This window comes from Drosophila tropicalis, unplaced genomic scaffold, assembly GCF_018151085.1.
Source record: "Drosophila tropicalis isolate 14030-0801.00 unplaced genomic scaffold, ASM1815108v1 contig_4, whole genome shotgun sequence".
In the NCBI taxonomy this organism is placed as follows: Eukaryota; Metazoa; Arthropoda; class Insecta; order Diptera; family Drosophilidae; genus Drosophila; species Drosophila tropicalis.
This window is the reverse complement of record NW_027172862.1, coordinates 530,192-548,365: the sequence shown is the minus strand read 5'-3', so window position 1 is coordinate 548,365 and position 18,174 is coordinate 530,192. Positions and strand designations below refer to the sequence as shown.

General features: G+C 37.1%; 3 protein-coding genes across 3 annotated transcripts; 1 reads left to right on the top strand and 2 right to left on the bottom strand.

Moving 5' to 3' along the window:
• Positions 1 to 4,821: 4,821 nt before the first annotated feature.
• Kap3 (kinesin associated protein 3) lies at positions 4,822 to 10,717 on the bottom strand. Its single transcript, XM_068285276.1, is given in 10 exon segments — positions 4,822 to 5,560; positions 5,628 to 5,875; positions 5,954 to 6,874; positions 6,876 to 7,448; positions 7,514 to 7,699; positions 7,763 to 7,899; positions 7,970 to 8,296; positions 8,360 to 8,525; positions 9,753 to 9,870; positions 10,269 to 10,717. Coding segments are annotated over 10 exon segments (3,252 nt in total). The 5' UTR covers positions 10,685 to 10,717; the 3' UTR covers positions 4,822 to 5,400.
• A 246-nt stretch (positions 10,718 to 10,963) lies between these two features.
• LOC137573207 (nuclear cap-binding protein subunit 1-like) lies at positions 10,964 to 13,772 on the top strand. The gene is made up of 3 exons (XM_068285077.1): positions 10,964 to 12,649; positions 12,735 to 13,041; positions 13,105 to 13,772. Exons 1-3 carry the CDS (start codon positions 11,940 to 11,942, stop codon positions 13,687 to 13,689), a joined length of 1,602 nt encoding a protein of 533 aa, XP_068141178.1. The 5' UTR covers positions 10,964 to 11,939; the 3' UTR covers positions 13,690 to 13,772.
• Positions 13,701 to 16,065, bottom strand: LOC137573208 (nucleoside hydrolase). Its single transcript, XM_068285078.1, has 4 exons — positions 15,993 to 16,065; positions 14,748 to 14,992; positions 14,229 to 14,681; positions 13,701 to 14,165 (listed from the first exon to the last, which is right to left on the bottom strand). The coding sequence occupies exons 1-4, from the start codon at positions 16,048 to 16,050 to the stop codon at positions 13,809 to 13,811; spliced, it is 1,113 nt and encodes a 370-aa protein (XP_068141179.1). The 5' UTR covers positions 16,051 to 16,065; the 3' UTR covers positions 13,701 to 13,808.
• Between the last annotated feature and the right edge of the window lie 2,109 nt (positions 16,066 to 18,174).

Genomic DNA, 18,174 nt, shown 5'->3' with positions numbered 1-18,174 from the left:
ACATGCTTATAATATACATATTATCATGGGACTTCATTTCAACATGTTAGAGTGCTTTTATTTTAGGGTCATAAAAGAAAAGCCAACTTAATGAGACTGTCAAAGAGTCGCACAATGATTCTTTTACCATTATTATCATATAAAATTGCAGCCACACTTATTTTTATTTTCATATTTGCCTCATTTCATTTGCCTGTTCGCTCAACTGAGTTTAAAGTACTTCCTTTTGGCATTTAAAGGACCCATCAGGACATTGAGAATGCATCGCATTCTGTTTGTCCCGGAATGCTTACTTGCCGTTATGCAGCTCGAGGTCTTTGGTGGCGTCAAATTTATGGCGCTTGCCACTTTCCCCCCACAGATATGTACATACATATATGCAGAGAGTTAGAAAGTTAGAATAGATCGGCGAAAAGGAGGGAGAGTTAAGAATGTGTACACAATTGTCCATATTTTGTTTTCATTTCTGACTTTTTTGTCGAAAAGGGCAAAACCGTCAACTGAATTTTTTGTTCTGTTTTTTTGGCGCGCGACAATTTTAAGTGCTAACCATTTGCCCTAGGGCGTGGCATTATTCACCCAAAAACGCATAAAAACCAGATACCAGTTAGTCACAAATCATTTTACCATATTGACCTTGGAACCAAAGTACCTATAAATATGCATAACTAATCTGAATCTGCATTAAATTTTCACAAACACATAATTAGCCCAGACTAGACAATACGCTGTACTTTAAATTTACAACATGAAAACGATAAATGAATATTTTAAAAACATTGCATGTATTTTACAAATGACACTCGCCCACAAAAGGAGCATTTACAAAACAATCTACAAGACAAAATACATACATATTTATATACATACATACATATGTATGTAGATACATGTCTATATACTGGAAATGGGTATGCTACATACATCCATATGTACATACAAATATATATACATGTGTGTATGTAAATACATTTTAAATGCAACAAAGCAAATGTTTTCAGGCGTTGGTGGGCCTCAGTTTCAACCTGCCGCTGACGGTTAACAAATTGGAAACACAGGAGAAACAACAACGAACAAAAAAAAAAAATTTTTAAACGAAAAACCATAAAGCAACTTCACGTGAAAAAATCTATGGAACAAAGGACTTACAAACATATCAATGGCAAACCAATTGAGAGCTATGGAAACCATGATCTGTAGTGTTAACAGATAGAATATTGAGCAACACCATAGATTAACAAAATTTACACGGCTTTTGGTTACTTAATATCTTACCAAGTCTGTAGACCTAGCTTTACTTACTAATTACATACATACATATCGACATTGGAAGAAAAAAAAAAACAACGTTCAGATAGACATTCCATACTATACATAGTTCTGCTCAACTATGAAAGAGATTTTAACATACTAGATCATGAAAACCAAGTCAAGGAGTAGACTTTCTGTTTATATCTTTTCACATATCTTTCCTTTTTTTATTACAACTTACCTTAAATCACTTTTTATTAATATAACTAAATTAGTTCGATTTGTAAGATGTACTTTTAAAAATAAAATCAACATTAACTTTTTAACTATAACACCAACTAATTTAGCTCTAATATTTGACTTACCCTCTTTGTGTTTTGTTTGTTTTTAGATTCACTTTTTGCATACGATTTTAAATTGAAATATGTAAGTATTAAGTTTGGCTTAGTCCGATGAAATTCAATTCATGCCACTTCATGTCACAAAATTTATAAACGCCGAAAAGAAATAATACAAAAAAAAACAAATAAACTTTAACCAAAACTCTTGTTTAAATGTGACTTGACCGTTACACGGCCGTTACAGGCCAAGAAATTCAAATAACTCGCGTCGGCGATGCGTTGTTTCCTATTTATGCCGTTCTTCTTCTGATGCTTCCTGATGTCCTTGCGTTGCGGCACTGTAGGGCGCTGCGTACGCTAGTGTTGTCGATGCTGAACTGCGGCTCCTGCTGCTGCTGCTGCTGCTGCTGCTACTTGTTGGCATTCGCCATTCTCGATGGAGCCGCAGAGATGCTAAAGAAGGCAAAAAAAAAAAAAATAAACAGCGCGTAACTCACACACACACACATGGATAAAGAATAACGGTTGGGGGACGACGAATGAAGTGGGTGAAACGACTGCGCAGCAACCGCTGATTTAGTGAGGTTGCCAACAACAAACGATGCTGGGGCCACACGAGCAACATGTTTCCACATGTCGGGCTTACTACATGCCCTTCGGTTTCGGCGAATTCGCTGTGCAGAAAAATGTTGGCTGGGTAAATGCAAATAAAATGTTCAAGCTTTGCAGCTGTTCAGCTCTCACTGCAAAAGCCGGCAAAAAGCTTTGATTTAGATTTTGTTTTATTTAGTGGTAGGAGCGCAAATACAATGCAGATGAATTTACTCTCATTATTCTGTTTAAAAAAATTATAATATTCAAAGCAACTGGCTATTCTGACAAATTAAGTAGATATCCAATAATTAAGTGTGCAGATTTTTACGAATTTTAGGCTCCCCGCCGTAATAAATTTATTTGAATTCAAAGTCAAAAAACAATAAAAATTACACTTTTCACACTTTTTTCTAGATTAGTTGTTTAAAAAGTTGACGTGAGATTTGCGAGTGTAGCCGCAAAGAAAATATATTCACATTTATTGTTATTGCATGAAAACAAATTGACTAGTAAGACCAAAACTCAAGTTTCAATTTAGCGATTTTATAAAATATTCCCAAGTTTCTAGTTACGTTAATGATTTTAAAAATGCCGCCAATGTTGCAAAGTCGGCAGCAATTTGCCAACACTGTTACATGTTATGGGCTTGTTAACCAGCACCAGTCAGTGTTAAGCAATACTAAATATGCGGCATCTGGCAACTCGCTTGAAATAAATAAATATATACATATATCTAACAAAAAATATGTCCGTGCAGGATCTGCGGGATTGGTCCATGCCCAGCAGTTTCCTGGCCGAAGCAGAGCATGACAACTATGTCAATCACAATTTGGAAATAGCCCGACGCACAGCAGCGGATAGAAGATCATCCTCAGCCTTTAGCATTGAGCAAAATGCTATTGAAGCAGCCATAGCCAGCCATGGCCTCGGACTGGTAGTCAATCCTTCGTCAGCCCCCATAGCAACGACCTCCGGTTCGACGAGTAGCAGTACAACCAAATCGCCCAGCTTGGATGAGGAAAACGAAGTGATGCAACCGCCACCAGTTCGTCGTCAACGTATTGATGCAGCAGGAGTTGGACTAGGAGAAGGAGAAGGAGCAACGACATCAGCAGCCAGTAATTATCAGCAATTTTTGGCTCTCGCATATGTATATCAGAACACTACCACTTCGAATAACAATAACAACGATCAAGATATAGATCTTAATGAACTGGCCATGAAGAAGACCATCGACAGTCTGGGACTTCGACGTACTTATTAATTACATAAATACACCAACAAAGGATATCGAATTTAAGTTAGATATATACCTTAATATATATACATACATATACATATACTTATATATGTGAATAAAATGTACGAACTGTAAATAAGTGTGAAAATTGTCATTGTCTGTATATATACATACATACATAGAGCATTTAACATTTAGTTAGCTATACATAGTTCCGACTTTATCAAATATACTTACAATTATTTAAACCCAAATTTGCAAACGATTTTGAAAATATCCAAATGACTCTGTAACTCAATATACTCGGATGTCTCGAAATAATCGTTAAGTTTTCTTAAGATTTTATAGATTGAATTCTGTTAGATACAACTTGAAAGAAAAAAGCACTTCCAAAAAGGGAAATTTGACGGTTAATGGCATATCTGACATACATATGTATGTACATATCCTGTGACCGAAAATGATTTTCAAGTGTTAAAAGTTTTCAAACATCCAATTAAAGGTTTTATTTTTAAAATTTAATTGTAATTATTATATTTGATTTCTATTTTAATAATTCGATTTTTCGATCAGAAAATAAATGAAAATGATTTTTACTTTAATTAATTGAAAATAAGAGTCAAGAAGTCAAAATTAATTATTGTATTTGATTAAGGGAATTTGTAGTTGGAACTTTGAATTTCTTATAAAATTTTTATTCATTCTTTAATTAAAATTAGAATTTTTGTTATCTGGATTATTTATTATATAACTTTTTAAAGACAATGACTATTAAAGAATCCTTTTGAATCCATATATTCTTCAGAAGTTATAGATCCGGAGAAAAAAGTATTCTATTTTCAAAATTTGTATATTGCGTTTCCTAGATTTGTCTATAAATCGAATTACTCAATTAGGAATTCCTAATTGAACTCAATACGCCCCTTTTGTAGTTTACTTTTAGCCACATAATGAGAACCTATAATTACCAAATAGATGCCAATTGGCGTTTAACATGCGACTGCTGAGTGTATAAAATTGATTCTGCGAACTATACCACCCGAATCGAATGGAAAAAGTGCTTCACTTGGTTGTTTGGGTTCCAATGGTCTAGCAAATAAGTTAAATTACTCCCTGCGAGCTAACCAGAACCGAATTCCTGCAATATATTAATCCGCATAACTTAAATACAAACTATCCGAAAATGTCACTCAAAACAAAGTAATTAAAACATTTCCATTTAATCATATGGCTGCCAAGTTAAAAAATTGCTTGGTAGCATTAAATAAATGCATGTGAGATTTTAGTTATTATTTATTTTTTCTTAATTGGGGCAACATTTATATTTTGCTTTTGGGCCCGTCGTTTTGTTTCTTTTTTTAAAAACTACAATTTGATTTTTCGTTTTGTTTCGTTTGTTTATTTTTATTATTTTTTTTTTTTTTTTGGTTTGTTTTTCGTTTTTAAGGTAAAGGCGAATCAAATTATATTTGAAATAAAGCCAAAAATAAAATATAACTAAAGCAAAAAGGAAACATAATACTTGAAGTGAGATTATTGCACAAAATGTTGGGCAAATTAAGGAAACTAAAATTAATAAATAAGTATAAGGGCAAACAAAAAGTACAATCACTATATAAATAACATAATATTAATTAATTAATTAGCAAAACTATTATGGAAATATCTCTGTGCGTAGCGTGCCACGAATAGAATATTCGATTTGAATGTTCCGAGTACAAATGTCTTTGTCCTTATCTAAAGTTAACAAGAAGCGTGTATAAATCATATTTAATCGAGCAATAATATAAATATGTAGGTATATACATATATAGAGAGAGAGTATATGATTAGAGTGTTTTTTGGTTAACAACTCCTGACTAACATGTACACAAGGGAAAGGCGGGCTGACTGGGTGAGCTGCTGTTGCAACAAAAAAAAATAAAAATAAAAAAAAAACAAGCCTTTTATATGTTTATAAATTTTCGTAATTGATTATGCCATAAGCAATTGTGGCTGTTGCTCCTCATGAAGTCCAGCCTCAGCATCCAAGGATTTATTCGATTTGAATATAAAATTATTATCGCTAGATCCTTGAGATTTCGAACTGGATGTCATGTTATACAGCTCATCGAGATCCTGGCTGCGTCTATAACTAAAGAAGAACAAAAAAAAAACAAAGTAAGTGTAAAAAATAATAACTATATCAACACGATACTCACGTGCTAACTGGTCTGCTATTGTAGGTGGACATGGCCGGGCTGGCCGGATTGTTGCTATTATTACTCTGGCTATCATTGTCGCCCTCTTGATTATACAGATCGCAATTATCCAAATACTCTGAACGTAAATATGTATCCAAATCGTTCTCATCATCCTCATTATCAACATAATCATGTTCATTGTCCTGATCCTGTTGCGATTCAACCATGCACAGCCATTGTGAATTGTGATTACGAAATTTCTCCAGCTACGCAAAGAAAGACGTTATAAAGAAATAATAAAAAGTTAAAGATGGAGAGAGCGGGAGAGAATAAACCTTTCGCACCTTTATACGTTTCGCCCATTCGGTATCACTGATGGCTATTATATCGAGACAATAGTCACATACTTTGCGTATCTCCTCGTTTTTGTCGTGCATCAAATCGATAAGATAGGCCGGAGATTCCGTCTCTTTGATCATATATTCGCGTGTGCTTTCATGCCGTAAAATCTGCTGGAACACAAAGATTATCTGTAGGACAATCTCATCATCCTCCTGCTTGGCCTTTAGTAGTTCAATCAATGAAATGACCACTTTGGCTCGACAGAAAAGCAGGGCGCAGAGTTCATCACAAGCACAAGTACCCAAATAGACAATGGTATCCAATACCAAATCATCTAGGCGAGCGCATGGCACCAAAATCTCACGTATCCAGGGTATCAATTGGAAATTTTGCAATATTTGTGAATAATCCAAATCGGTTAGTGCCAAATTTCCCAATATCCCAAGGCACTCGACAATGAACGACTCATCATCGCAGATGCTCAAAATGCGGGCCAAATCGCCAACATAATCAATAAATTGCAACTGCAGCGACTCATGCTGAGAGAGATTACGCAGCAATTTCATAAGCAATGCATCCTGATATTTAAATGCCCGATCCATGAGGCTATGTAGACGTTGATTCTCAACCATTATCTGGGCATTACGTCGATTCAATGATAGATTTATACACAATGCTATTAAATCTAAATCGACTTTAACATTTAAATTCAAGATAATAGCATCGGTGGCCATTTGAACGCACTCGGTTTGAGTAAACATGGCCTTCACCTTGTCATCCAAACTCATGTGATAGAGAATCTTAACAGCAATACCATGATGCTTCTCATCATTGATGAACATCACCAGTATGGGCAAATAACCGGCTGCAATCATCTTACGACGCAGGCCACCGTCAAATGAGAGATTGAATACCAACTTAAGGGGTGACCTGCACCAGATCGGTGTGAGAGCTTTGAAATAAACGTGGCAATTTCGCGACAATATTCAATGCACACATCTCATCCTTGTTGTCGCCTACAATCGATAGCTTCTTGAGGAAAGTGCTGACTAGCATCAATAGATCAATATTCTGGCGATCCAGCGCCTTAACCAACATCTTGACAATATGCTTACGTCTCATCTTCTCCTCCAGTTTAACATTCTCGGCCATATTCAGTAACAAATAGAAGGCCACACGCAGTAATTGTTCTTGCTTCTTGGCAAATATCTTCAACTGCTTATTAAGACGATCGATTTCCTCTTTCTTAACCTTTGGATCGTTTCGATCTAATGATTCATTACTCTGTGCTTTAAATTCGGGCGTCATAGCTCCCACAGCAGAGGAGGAAATTTCACCACCAGCACCGCTAGCACCAGCGCATAGAGCATCATGATAGCTGCTATTAAGTATTTGACTTTTGATCAACGACGATGACATCGAACCATGAAAACTGCTCCAGTTTCCCGATTTTGGGCGTTGTTTAAGCTCTGGTATACGTCGACGTGGCGGCTCCATCTGTTAATTAATCAAGAATTGAAAAAGAATTCTCCCACATCTTTTGATAATCTTAACTATCTCACCTCTTTGGGCTTTTCCTCATTCATTATATCTAGGAAATCGTCAGTACTACGATTCAGTTTCTCTTTGCTAGCCTTGGCTGATTGAGGAGTGGACCCATTTGGCTGTTTGCGTACATCCAATTCATTTCGCATTGTTTCATAGCGACGCAGCTCATAGTCAATCACATCCATACAAAGTGATCCGATCTATAGGGATGGAGAACATATCAAATATGCCATCAAAAGCATCGTTATAGTATATCTCTTTACCTTATATTGCACAATCAGAGGATGAAATTTTGTGTAGGTGGAGAAACAAAAGAATATATAGATAATGTTGGTAGAAAGATCCAAACTTTTACGCCAATCCTCGCGCAGGACACGCGACAAAGCACTAAGACATGCCTCTGTAAGGAATTAGAAAGCCAGATTAATCAATTTACTTTAATTAAACAATTGTGACCAATTTCCACTCACCATTCTTTTCCAGCTCTTCAAGATTATCGGGATTGCGGGCCATTTGCAGGATCATGGCTGAGCCACGAATACGTTCGCCTAGCTCCTCATACAACAATTCCACATATTCATCTATATGATTTATGCTAACATCTGGTGTGGATGTTGCTGCAGATAGATTATTAGAGCCAGAGCCACCACCGCCGCCGCCGCCATTTGCCGATGAGATGCCACTTCCAGTGCTTGACGACATTGCTGCCACACTGCTATGAGATCGGGCCGATGATCGGGTATGAGAATTGTGCAACGCAGCCGATCTACGGCTATGTGTGTTATTGTCTGCAATATCTGAAAAAAAACAATTGGATTTTTCAAATAACTATATTTCAAACGATTGTGTAATCTTCTTACCATTGCTGGCGTTATCTTTGCGATTCTTTAAGTAGAATATTATTTGCTCTACATCATTTAACTGGGATTTATGTATGAGATCGCATTTATCTACTACTTCACGGGCCAATGCAGCTGGATCGGTTTTTGCATTCAACGAACGCAATCGTATAATTTTCTGGCAATGCTGTAAAATGAATTACAATTACTTCAATTCACTTGCCAATGCCTTTCATTAGACACTGCTTAACGTTTACTTTTAACTTTTTACATATTAACAGAGGTGGCATATCAAATTCCCCCTATAAATAATATAATTTTTCAATGGCATGTTCGTTAGTCAAATAAATATGTATCATTTTCTTCCATTTAATCAATTGTTAATAGGTTTTCAACAATCTTAATGGTCATTTAAATTTCTATTGAATCTTGCAAAACACATGTGTGCATTAAGTAGGAGTTCCCACGGTTTCAAGTTAAGTTTTGTTTTTGTTTACACTGTTCTAGCCATAAATACTAGATCTATCTATTCGATTTGGACAAGACCCGTGCATTTTCCATATAATTATATGGGAAGTTATAACACTTGCGCATTTATTTTTAAGAATCGCAATTGTATATTTTTATTTAACACATTAAACAATCTTCAGAAGCTAAATATCATATTAATGGAGAGTCTCATATATCTCATTCGATATGAAATTAAAATAATTTGATTTTGTTGTACCAAGAAAAATAAATAAACTACATTTAGTGCGGGATTTACTTTAAATATCGAACTGGCGCTACAAAGAATCCCTTCTTTGTCATATTTCATAAAAATTAGTAAGTATTAATAAGCCAGTTTGGTTTGGACCGAATCCCACACTGGGCATTTGCCTCTATAGCTCTTATTATAATTTTTTTCATGACCGTATTCTAATTGTTATTTTCGAAAGACAACAATCTTTGGCTAGGTAAATGGGGATTATGGAAGTTATGATCAATTGCCGCATGTCAGTTAAATTAGCGTAAACGATAATCTAAAGGGATCAAGGTGTCTCTGGTTAAGAGTAAGGAGAGCCAAAAAAAGTCGAAAATTATTTGACAGATCAATATCCAATCGGGACATCTACTCAATTATTAACTGTGTATAACTTAAAACTGTTTTTTATAGAGTATTTACTCTATTTAGACACAAGAAAAATATAGTAAAAAACGTCTTGAAACTAAAAGTCATAACTCTCGACCCGTCATCGACCCCGTTACGTTATTGATTTCTTGTTTAAACAAAATAGAGTGTGTATGTGTGTGTGCGTGTATGTGTATGTATGAGTGCCACCAGTTCAATGTCAGCGGGAATACCCCCCTTAATCTTAGCCACCCCTTCTAACCCCCTTCTGCTATGCTGATGGGTGGTTATTGATATGCAGACCTTCTTCTCCTCGATCATGGGATTGTTGGGCTCTCCAAAGACGGTGGCTTCCAGCTGATAGTTAACAATCAATGCCTTATCCGTGGGATGCGGCTCAATGGAACCGCCTTTCCAGCGTCTGGAAAAACATATGTATAGATTTTTCGTTTGTTCATTTTGTTGGATCAATCATATGTATAAATTATGCGGGTCAATGACTAACAATGAGCTGTAATCCATCTCTCTCTCTCTCTTGCTTTTGTCTCTCATTCAATCTCTTTCTCGCTCACATTCATTCATGACGCAAAACAAAGTCATCGAAACCGAAAATGTGGAAAATCAATAAGAAAAATTGAACAAAACACAAAGAAGAAAAAAAAAACAAGCAACAACTCGTAATGGCTCGTTTTGGCAAGGTGATTTGGGTCTCAGGTGAGTTTTTAACTCGGAGTTCTGTTTGCCACTTTAAACACCTACACACATACATATACACGCACACAAACATTGACACACACACACACACATACGCATACGCACTTTTTAATGAACTTGGCATCATCATTTGTTTGCATTGTTGCTGTTGTTGTTGCTGCCGCTGTCGCCGCTACTGCTGCTGATGTTAATGTTGTACAATTGACCAAAGACACTTTGCTATTAACAATAGTTAAACCACTTTTTGTTCTTCTTGGGCAAGGGGCGGTCGCAAGCGGTAACGGTAACGATGGTGGAGCAGGTGAAGGAGAAGGTGATGGGGTAGCAGAACTACAAACTTCCTGTTGTTTTTGTTGCTGCTGCTTCTGCTGTTTGTATTGGTATTGGTTTTGATGTTCTTGTTGTTGTTTTCGCGTATCGCCGGCAATGGCATTGATTATATAATATATGTAATGTATAACAATTATGAATAGCACAAAGCCCGATAATAATTGAAAAAGAAATAACAAAACTAATTGCATGCGACTCCCCTGTTTTATGCACAGCCCCACACGCTAGAGCTGGAACAAACATCGATGGTAGTATCGATACATCGATGGTACTATCGATATATCGATGGTTTTGTATTTTTTGAAAATATCGATATTGGGTCATCATTATCGATAGTTTATTTAGGAGAGTAAAAGTCCTAAGGGTGCGAGTAAGTCATGAGTCTGTTAAATTTAAATTTGAGTGTCAAAGAATTTAGAAAATTTTAATTCAAGTAGGCTTTGATAATTATTGTCGGAAACAAATTGACTTATTTTAGTCAGTTGATAACTAAATTCGACAGCGAACGCACGCATTTGGAATATTCTAGTTTCGTAATTATTTTGTGATTTGCATTTCAACAATTCTAATTTCTAAATGAATAACTTACCGAAAAACAACCTTTTGGGCAAACGCCGTCGTCGTTCATACGATGATGACCTCGAGGATTTTGCTGTTCGGATGGGATCCGCAAAACGTATGCATCGCGATACCACCGATTTGCTGCTGGACGATATACACAATCGCCTGGACAAACTGGGCAGCCAGCGAGGACAGACCGTGGAAGCAGGTTTGGATAAATTGGCCACATTTTTGGTCGACAAGATGGACTTGTATAAAAAGGATATATTTGGCATTCTCATGAAATCGCTACAACATCATCCCATGCAGTCCGCTGCCTATGCCACCCTGGTGGGGCTCATCAATGTTGACCGTTTCCAATTTGGTGGCGAAGCTTTGCAGTTCACTGTACTCCATCTGCTGGAGCAAATGCGCGTAGGCAACTGGGGAGACAACGCGTAGTGTTCTCTGGCTCGTTGCCGGCATGGTGAATGTCAATGTGATCACAGCTGGCACATTCTTGCAATTTCTGAACTTCCTGGTGAAACCATGTATAATGGTCAAGAAGGAGGAAATGCCAAACATTAAAAAGAAGTGCTCGAAGAGCGTGAACTATCCGAGCTAGCGACTAAGCAACAGTCTGAAATTGCCCTTTACAGACGTAACGATTGGCTGGTGTACACAGTGCTCAGTTGTCTGCCCCTGGTGGGATATGAACTCAACGAGAAGAAGGAGACGGCCTTCAATGCCCTCCTTGATGCCATTCAATTGTATGTGAATAGAAGCACCCAACGGCGTAATCTTTGCGCACCCTTTCTGCGCGTTTGGAATACCGGGGATCCCCTGCAAGTGGAGTGCTTGGATCTCCTGTGGCGGCAAATCCATCACCTCCATAACGATGGCTGGATGGATAAGTATCAATTATTACAACGACCCTTTATCGCCTTCGATAGTCGCCTAAGCGAAGCTTTGAATCACAAGTTGCCACAATTCGAAACACCAGATCCGATTCCTGTGTCTGATTCCACCACCCCACCGCCATTATCATCTTGGATGGTATTTCGTATATTCGATTTTCAGGAGATTGGAGTACACGATGAAGCACAATATCTGCCAGACGCTTTCAGCATTGAACGTCATCTGATCGATGGCGAATCGAATGAAATTTTCAAATTGCATCATTTGAATTACAAAACATGTGCCCAATTGTTCATTGGATTTGCCGAAACCAAGCCAGATATTGCCATTCGGCATTGCATTGTGGAATTCCTTTTGGGTAAAATACTGCAATTGCCAATAGATCAAATGCATCCGAAAACAATGACCATCAATTGTGGTGCCATTCTGATTGAGTTATCCAAACTGGAGCCAAATGTGATACCCAACATTATTAGAGAATCGGTGGATATAATTTATCGCAAAATGCCATCGATGAATGTTATGTGTTTTGATCGTTTTGTCAATTGGTTTTCACACTATTTGAGCAATTTTCGTTACGAATGGAATTGGCAGGAATGGAACTTCAAATCGATACTCCCTTCAAGTGGTCTCAATGAGAACACTGAAATGCATCCAACTATTGTCTTTATGCGGGAATTTATTAAAAAGTTATTACGGTAAGCAGGGGATACTATCATCAAAATCGTTTATCCACATCGGGGTCACCATTTCTTTTTAATAACTATTCTTTTTCGCCCACAGTTTGTCCTACTACGAGAAAATTAAAGAAGTATTGCCTGAGCAAATGGTTCAATTCTTGGGAGATGCTCCGTTATCAAAATTTAAGTATGACAATGAACAACTTAGTGGATACCCCTTGGCGGAAGATTTGCTTCATGCCTTACGTCATAAATGTGCACCTGAAATACTTCTCTATATGGTGGAATCACACCAATCTCTAGGTGATTTAAGCAAAATAGATGTCCTTCTGCAATGTATTGCCCATTTGGGTTGCAAATCGTTTACACATGTCTTTTTACTATTTTCGAAATATGCATCAGAACTTAAGGTGAGTAGAAATCCTAAAGGTGTAATGCCAATGCTTTCTATATGTCTCCCTCTCTCTGTTTAGCATTTGGCCTCATCTGAGAATGCTCAACATGCAATGCTTAATGCCATTTATGAAGTCTGGACTCATAATGATCAATTGAAAGTAGTTTTGACCGAGAAACTAGTCCGTTTGGGTATAGTCCATGCTAAATACATTGTTTCCTGGTTCTTTGCTCCTGCCCAGAAGAAGGAATTGACAAAAATCTATGTTTGGGAGATAATCCATATAACGATACGCTTCGCCAAATCCCCACCCACTTACAACGCAGATACCCCCTCAACCTCTGCCATGGCCAAGATGTATATTGATACGGGTGCGGATATGGAGAGAAATTTGCGATTTCTTCTTTTGGATATTGTACACAGATTTCTCAAAATCCTTTCATTTCACAAGCAATCAAGGCGCTTAGCCACTAAAGGGCAGGAGCAGCTGATGCCGGATTATTGGCATGGCTGGGTAATGGGTCGTCTTCAGGAATTTCTCTTTACATATCTTTTGGAATTTCGTAAGCTTCGCGATGGCCTCAGAAGCATTGCCGAGAAGGCGGAGAATTGTCCGGGTTTCGCCAAAGTAATTTACACTTTTCTATCATTTAATGATACATAAAACAAACGATGTTTGCTTATCAAATTGACTTGGCCAATTATGCCAAATAAATTCAACTAAAATGTTATAATTGGATTTTATATATATGTACGTACATAGATAGATATTAGATACTACGTCTAGCCAAGACCGGCAATACCCTCTAGTAAGCTTTTAAAGAATTCCGTGTCAACATACTCGATGATGCGCACATTTTCGGGATATTTATCCACCTCACGCAAATGGTCGAGCACCATTTGGCCTCTGGTGTGAGTACCACGTAGATCTACAGCCGCATGCCATGAGCTCTGCTTGAGGACGAAACGTTTATCATATAGCCAGACGGCCACGGCAAGGGCATCGCAGGGATTCCAGGATTTAATGCCATACTTCTCGACCATGGGCAGCCATTGAGCAGATTCCACACGATTGAGTAGACTGATCGCAGCATGGTTTGAGGCAGCAGCTCGTGGACCAAAGTCTTCCAAACGCCATGCCTAAACAAAAGTCCATGTAAAGAACACATGCATGCTAATTATTCCAACCCGGAGGCTACTCACAATGGGTATATTGAAACGCTCCTCGGTGCATGCCTCCCATGGTAGTATGGTGATGGGACAACGAGTTTTCAAGAGCACTGCATGTGCTGCCTCCGGATCGGAATGAAAATTAAATTCGGCTGCTCTTGATGAATTGCCAACACCCTGATAATTGCCACCCATAATGTATATATCCTTGATTTGATTACCAAAACATGGTCCGTACATGGCATAGCCCAGGGCGAGATTTGTGAGTGGACCCACTGCAAATACGGTTACCTCTTGGGGTCGGGCACGACATAATTCATAAATGGCTGTCACCGCATGCTGAGATTCGACTAAGTCCTCAATGGGTACATCCTTGAAATCGTTTTCGGTGAGGCAATCACCAAACCCATCACGTCCATGGAAATACTTTTTCTCATCCTCTTGACTGTTAACCAAAGGATCAACAGCTCCCAAATAGATGGGTACCTGCAGATGGATATGCATATGAATATGTGTATGCCATTGAAAACCGAAAAGTATCTGAATACTTACGTCTTCCCTGTCAGAGAGTCGAAGTATCCGTCTCATATTACGGGCCACATTGTCGAGCGTTGTATTACCACAACCTGTTGTGGTTATGGCCAATAGCTTGATCTTCTTCTCCTTCTCAGCATGCAGGAGCAGTAATAGGGCCCAGGCATCATCGCTACCGCCATCGCAGTCCAGTATGGCAAATCTCGTCATTTTAATACCAACGAGACGGAGAGAGACACAGAGATAGAGAAGAGACGTCTTTCCTGTCCCAGTTATGAATTCAGAATGTATTCATTAATTCTCATTCCAATTCCCATTACCAGTCTGTTTGACTTCGTTCGGTTCGGACGTGCTAATCTCGAGCTATGTGTTCGTCTTCGTGGATCTTTGTCATAGTCGTCGTTTTCTGTCGTTCTGTCGCTATTGTAGTTGTCGATGGTGCAAACTATGTATTATAACACGGCTGCATTTCATTTCATAACATGTCAACAGCAAACACACTTTAACTAAATACATACATACAGACAAATACTAGCGATAATATATGTATTTTATACTCTTTGAATGGGTACTAGGCATAGCTATACTTGGGTTAAGAAATGGGGGTATACCGAACTGACCATAAAGGTTTCTCTCTCTCTAATCCCTCTCTTTTACTGTTATCTCTCTCTCTTTCTCTTTTAACTCTTATCAATGTAGCAGTACATAAATGTTGAGAATCTAAGAACTTTATCAATCTCTATTTACCAAATCGTCTACTTCTATATCAACAGTTGTAACCATTAGCAGATTATTTCGGTGTTTGTTTTTTTGCTTGACTTTAAAAATTTAATACACATTTACCATATCCATGAGAAATGTTTAGGAGAGTTTCAGTATAACAATTGGACTATATAGTTCCCTTCTAGTATAGATATATAATTAGCAATAATTAGACATTGTATGTGCATATTATCTGTTTAGGTAGCTGTGCAATGCTGGGAACTCTGCCCCCTAAAGTATGCAATGGCTGTAAAATTCGCCTTTTCGAAACTTATAAGAGAATCGTGAAAAGTTTTTTAGACATTAATTATATTACTATATTTAATCCATTAAATGGGCGAACCTAAATGAATCACAGCGCTTAAATAGTTTTTTTTGAGCATTAAAAAAAGGAAATTTTAGTAGATTAATTTACTTTTTTATTTGAAAATTAAAAACTTGACAGAAAAAATTTATTCATAATCGATCTATAACTATATTTAGAACTTGTCCTAAACTTACCCCAATTTTCATGCATCAATGGGCACTGTAAGAGTATAAAAACTTCTACATGATCCATAAGAGTTTCCAACTCGTTTCCTAAACAAAGATGCATTCGTCTGTACATATTTCAAGTCATGCATCAATTTTCATTAACAAATATTGCATAACTTTAAACATAGGGGCTAATATTCTAATTTAAATACTCTCAATACTCGAGAAATCGTTTCGAATGTTTATCTTAAACACTGTTTAAAAGGATAACAAACACTTTGATAAAATTGAGCCAACTAAACTGATAAGAGGAAAATCTACTTGAGATAAACTAACGAAATGTTTAGTTGAATAGAAAGAAATTTCTAAAGTTTACTTTGTCCAGTGTATGTATGTATGTGTCATGTGTGTGTGTGTGTGTGTGTGTGTGTGGGTGGGTGGGTGGGTGTGCTGAATTATACTTATTACTTGAAACGCAATTTCAAAATATATACATGTATATATGTATGTATGTAAATGTGTATAATCAGAAAGAAAGAAAAAAAAAAACTACAACGAATATAAAGTCAATTGAGTTGCGTTGCGGCAGGTCGTCGTCTCTCTTTCTTCTCTACCTCCTCTCCCATTCTTCTCGCTCTTTCATTGATTCAATTACAGTGTTTTTTCAAATACCGTTGATTTACATACTCTCTGAGATTAATGTAATTGTTTAATACTCAAGAGCGCTAATTTTCTCTCACTCTTTGTCTCTATTTCACTCACATGTTTGACTTACCCGCAGTAAACGGATTATAGTGACTAGGTAACGGGATTTTTTTGTTCTGGGTTAAACTCAGGATCAACGGAAACATACACTGCGCGTCATCAGATTAGCGCCACCAAATGCAATTTTAGTTATCTCGCTTAATCTAGCAATCACGATCACGAAATTTTGATTGAAGATTGAGGTATACTCGAAATTGGGACTGTCAGTGATGAAAAAACTAGCAGACACAGGAAAACTATATCTAATTTACTTCGAAATAAGGAGAAATACAATCGAGTAGTTTTCCAATATATGTAATCAGGTAAATCAGGTAAAAAACTCATTAACCAATGTTTTCGTTTTCATAGTTATTTCTAGGGTAAGTATTCAGTTCTAATGAGTTTGTTACGATGCAAAACCAAAACGAATATTAATGCTAAAAATGCCATTAAATAATCTGATGCGCTCCTGTCTCCATTTTTTGTTTTGCACGTTATGGAATTTTTGCATTGTGTAGAATGGATTTCAAAGTTATTTTTAATCACGTAATGATTGCATTCTTTATTTGTGCTATCAATTTTCAATTTCAATTGGTATGCAAATCGCAGCACAGGTGTTGGACAACTGAATTATCACCTACTCAAGTTAAAATCAGTCGAATGGAAACAATTTTCAGAGACTTGCAGGCCCTTTACTTTTGAGAAAACTAATTTACAGTTAAAATTGTAAGGCTATTACCTCTTGGTGTTGTGTAATGTCACGTTTTTATTTAGTATTGCACACATTTGCAGTGGCGACAGTCCTCGGAGGGTGAAAGGGGGGATTTACAACTGATCAAACTTCTATATACAACGAACGATTTCCCCAATGACCCAATTACCCTTCCCAATTGGGAAGATTGATTGGGCAAAGAAAAGAAAAGTGTTGCCTAGTTTAAGGCGACAATAAACAAACTGAGAATGCAAATCACCTTTTTCTCTCGAGGGGTTTGTCCAATTCTCAACTTTCTTGATTATAGAACTTTCTTTCTCTTTGTTGTTCATATTTTTAGGTTCTTTGCAAAATGAAAGAAAACGGTTGCCTACTTTAAGGCTACATCTATGTAAAATGCACATAAAATCCACAGAGAATACAAATTCTTTGCTCTCTTTAATATTCGTCCACTTGTCTACTTTGTTATAGCCATTCAATCACACCATCCGACTCGTTTATCAGATTACCAAATATGGGTCCACGTGAGCTCTCAATTACCATTATCACGATAAGCATTTTTCGTTGCGATTTCGTTCGTACGGGAGATTAGATGTCAAAATACCGAGAAAGCAAAACTTTAACTGATTGTGTGGATTTTATTACCTTTTCTATGTTCCCCTTTATTAACTCTTTAAACGATTTTATGAGAGTCGACTCATGAAAAATAACCAACCGCCTCCAACATACGAGACGATAAGAAAACAAAAAACC